The 4,789-nt window shown below is 34.7% G+C and overlaps 1 protein-coding gene across 1 annotated transcript; it reads left to right on the top strand.

The window, feature by feature from the left end:
- Positions 1-309: 309 nt before the first annotated feature.
- On the top strand, positions 310-2,403 carry LOC122588405 (U-box domain-containing protein 30-like). Its single transcript, XM_043760510.1, has 2 exons — positions 310-326; positions 635-2,403. The coding sequence occupies exon 2, from the start codon at positions 720-722 to the stop codon at positions 2,046-2,048; it is 1,329 nt and encodes a 442-aa protein (XP_043616445.1). The 5' UTR covers positions 310-326; positions 635-719; the 3' UTR covers positions 2,049-2,403.
- The last annotated feature ends 2,386 nt before the right edge of the window (positions 2,404-4,789 follow it).

Here is a 4,789-nt window from a genome sequence, read left to right on the forward strand (position 1 = left end):
TTTCTCCATTCATGTTTACACGTTTGTTTGGGATAGTATTCTACAAATTTTTGTTAGAGCGGGTGAACAAAAACTCAGAAGTTTTGAGCCCAAAAACTATTTAAAGCAAGCACGTGTGTGAGAGCTAAGACTTGGCCCACTTGTCCATTATATCCATCAAATAAAAATCAAAAATAACTAGAAAACACCTCAAAAAATTCTATCTCTAGGTGTCTCCATTATTATACTTTTTTAACTTGCTGTGACCAACTGCCACAAATAATCACAGTTTCTGTATTTTTTTTTTCCTCACTCAACCATTTCAATTCACTCTTTAACTATTTCAGGTTCTATCTGATTTATGTCCTTTTTTTTATTATTATATATCATACGTATATATAACCCCACTTTATATAAAAAAAAGTACATAACATACATAGATCTTTGTGTATCTATTTTATATTATTATTATTCTGCACTATTTGTTTCATGGATTCAGTTTAGACACTTGTATAAATAATAATAATAGTAATACAAAATGCCTTTGAATGTGATGTAATTTGCTTTGAATTCTGGGTCGTGTGTCATTATATAATTATCATCATTATTATTATTGTTATATAATATAATGATGGTAATGTGTCTTTTTGACCAGCTAAAGTGAAAAAGACTTGCACCGAGAGAAAAAACAAAAACAAAACATGAAATACTAGCATTTTGCACACCAACTGTTTGTGAAAATGCCTGTGTGTTCATCTGGGCCAGATGGGCAAGTTTTGGATCTAGAAACTGCTGTGAAAGATGGGGTCTTGGGTGGTGAGGTTGGTGGAACCATGGGTTTTGGAGATGGGTTTGGGTTTGTTGAAAAAATGGATCTAAAGAAAATGATTCAAGGGCTAGATTTGGTTGAGGTTCCATCAGTGTTTATTTGCCCGATTTCGCTTGAACCCATGGAAGACCCTGTGACCCTTTGTACTGGGCAGACTTATGAACGGTGCAACATTTTGAAATGGTTCAGTTTGGGCCATTTTACTTGCCCAACTACTATGCAAGAGCTTTGGGATGATTCTGTTACTCCGAATAATACGCTGCATAGGCTGATTCATACTTGGGTATATCGAAAATATTGTCAAGTGAAGAAAAGATCAGAAGATGTTCAAGGGATTGTTTTGGAGATATTGGATAAGCTCAAAACTGTTAAGGGTCAAGCTCGAGTGAATTCGCTTAAGGAATTAAGGCGAATTGTAACAAATCATGACATTGTTAGGAAAACAGTGGTGGAAAGAGGTGGGGTGAGTCTTCTTTCGAGTTTATTAGGTCCTTATACATCTCATGCTATTGGTTCTGAAGTTGTTTCGATTCTTGTTCACTTGAATCTTGATTCGTGTTCAAGGTTGAGTCTAATGCAGCCTGCGAAAATATCGTTAATGGTTGATATGTTAAATGAAGGTTGTATAGAAACAAAGATTAATTGTACACGATTAATTGAACTTTTGATGGAAGAAAATGATTTCCAAGTGGAAATCGTGTCCAGCCATAGTTTGCTTGTTGCATTGTTAAGATTGGTTAAAGATAAGAGACACCCAAGTGGGTGTTTTCCTGGACTTGGCTTAATGAAATCGATATGTTTACATAAACAAGTTAGAAGCTTGATTGTTAGTATTGGTGTTGTTCCTCAATTAGTCGAATTGTTACCTAGTTTAAATTCGGATTGTTTGGAGTTAGCCCTTTTTATATTGGACGCTTTGTCGACGATAAGAGAAGGTAAAATGGCTTTAAGTGGCTGTTCGAGTACTATACCGAATATGGTTAGAGTGTTGATGAGGGTATCGGAAAATTGTACACAACATGCTTTGTCGATCTTATGGTCTATATGCAAGCTTTCACCTCAAGAGTATTCTTTGATTGCTGTGGATGTTGGTCTTGCAGCAAAGCTTCTACTTGTCATCCAAAGTGGTTGTAATCCATCACTAAAGCAACAATCAGCAGAGCTTTTGAAGTTATGTAGCTTAAACTATTCGGATTCGATATTCATTTCAAAATGCAAGCTTACAAGAACCATCCAATGAAAGAGTATAGAGCTTGAAAATGCCTAATGAAGAAAGCCAGGGCACTCACGTATATTCGTGATTAATGTTCGTTCCCAGTTACGGATTCGGTTCAAGATTTGGGCAGAACTGTAGAAGCAAAGATGAGATTTTTACATAGCTTTTTGAATCTTTTTGCGTCCAAGGTAAAAACTGAAATTGGGAGCCAAAACTGTTGGTTCAGAGAGCTAATATTGTTAAAAAGGAAAACTATTTGGGGTTCGCAATCACAATTGTAATTGTTTGGTGATTGCTATGTTCCATTCAGTCTCTTGTTTATGGTTTCAAAATTAATGTCATATGATGTTCAATAGTAAGAGTCTCCAATTTTGCTCAATTCTTTCTATGTAATCCTATGTTTTCTTGTTCCATCTTAATGCTTCAATTCATCTTTAAAACTTAAGTCAAGATAGACCATAAATGCTGCCTCTAAAAGCGTCTGTTTAGGCTACCTCGAGTGAGCCGAGCTTTTGGCTGTTATGTACACTGTCATTACCGGTTTCCTGTGGTTGGTAAGGTTACCCGAGGAAAATCTAGCTTTTGGCTCTGATGTACGTGGTCTATCGGATATTTTTTCCATGGTTTTTTCGGAGTCTTTACAACATCTTTGGCTAGGAGGTTTCAACCTGGGACTCTTTTGAGCCCTTGGAGCTTGCTTAACCGTGGGACTGCCTTGAGATGGTTAGCACATGTGATAATCTTGTTGTTAATAGGATGAAGTAGGTTGATAGAATAGAACGATTTGGTATTTACTGTATTTTTTTAGTTAAATGTTGGGATTGCAGGATGCATTTCCGTATCTTTTTGTTCCTACTTCTTTTTTACCTTGATGTCATGTTTGAAGTCATAGATTTTAGGAATGGTGATCGCATATGATTAGAAGTAGAATGGTGAAAATTGGTCAGAATGATTGATTGTTGAGAAGACAGAAGCATTGCCATATTCAGAAATGACCATAGAGAAAGGCCAAATCAAAGAATCATGCTTCACATCACTGATGACTTGGATATGAACAATATCGTGCAGAAGCCTTTTACTGTAGCTGGACTAGTTGCATCACCAAGTATTGAAACCCATAAAAAGGCTACTTTGCTTTGTTTCTTTATTTTAATGATTATTGAATTTCATACGGAAACTATGTTGCAAAAAAAAGGCATTTTGTTGGAATGAAACTCACGGGCGTCTCTAATGTTTGAGGCCTACAACAAACTTTGTAAAAATGGGGTCTGTATCGATTAGAAGCTTTACATACCAGTACTCGACTATAGATAGACTTTTATAAGTAAAATAATACTAACCTTTTAGAGTACAAATAGACCCATTTGTCAGGGTCGGCCTCGGTACAAAATATGGGTAAAGTGAAATGTAAACAATCGATACTTTTTATTGTATAAAGTCGGAAGTTGCAGCTTCGTTGTTACTTGAAGTAGTTAATAGTTTGAAACTCATTTAAAGCTCTTCTAATACTATATTATGAAACATTTTGTCTTTTTTTCAAATATCAAAATATGATTTGAACTATTTAAATTACCCTCCTTTTTTATTTACTAATTTAAACATTTATACCTAATATACCTATAATATCCTTAAATCTAAACTACTCATGTTTTTCTCTCTCCTCAAATCTCAATCACTCATTTTTTTCTCTCCCTTCCATAAATTATTTTATTCCTCTAATTTATTCAATACCTTCTATCTCAAAAACCGTATATCGATAAATTATAAAAATTGTATAGGTATTCTTAAAATTTCATGCTCTTTCATTAGAGATGTCATTCGATATACTTTTGACAAAATTTTAAATCCGAGTACGGAGCCCGTATGGCTAAGGCATTTGGATATCACACTCTATGACTTATCACCTCCTATATATGACCTATCAGCCTCACCATCCCACCGCCGCATTGCGCGGGTACTATTGCTCGTAAGTCTAAATGGAGCTTTAATTTTGTTTATTCATCTTAACCTTGCATTCATTGCAAACTGAGTAATTAACAATGAAAACTTGAAAAGGTAAAGGGTTCGTGCAACACTGTTACAGCTTATTCGATGGTTCTTGTCTTGTCATGGTTGCTATTTCAAAGAGTGATTTCCCTTCTATTACAAGGGTCTTCTTAGACCCATGGTTCTAAAAGGATCGAACAAACAGCTTTAAAAATGGTAAATAAATTTCCACTCACTTGTACTAGCAAGTAAAGTGAACCTTTACTCAAAGGGTTGGTCACCTCAACAATGTTTTGTCTGGTAAAGTCCTGTTAATTTTTTGACCATAACAACAACTCAAATCATGACAAAGAATCAAAGATCATTCTTGAACTAGAAGTTAATTAACCCTACAGTTTGCTGTTTTTGGTCTTTTGTGGTTGTTAAAAGTTTAAAGCAAAATGTTTTTCGTTCCTATATTTTACATCGCCTAGAAATGTTAATAGTTGTTTATAGTGTATTCATGGTCATCCAATATTGCCGAGTGTTTGGGTAGATTTTTGTTCCGGGGGATCCTTGGAGAATGTTAATAGTTGTTTATAGTGTATTCATGGTCATAAAATCTCTCAAGAAATGCTATCATTGATTGGATAAAATTGAAACAAGAATCTTAAAATCACATAAAGAACGTAAAATCCAATAAAAATAATTATGGATAAACAATTAACTTACATCAGCAATGTACTAAATTAGAGTACAAAATGCAGAAGTAAAATCGACAAACCAAATGGTAGTGGGCA

This window comes from Erigeron canadensis, chromosome 2 (assembly GCF_010389155.1).
Source record: "Erigeron canadensis isolate Cc75 chromosome 2, C_canadensis_v1, whole genome shotgun sequence".
Classification (NCBI taxonomy): domain Eukaryota; kingdom Viridiplantae; phylum Streptophyta; class Magnoliopsida; order Asterales; family Asteraceae; genus Erigeron; species Erigeron canadensis.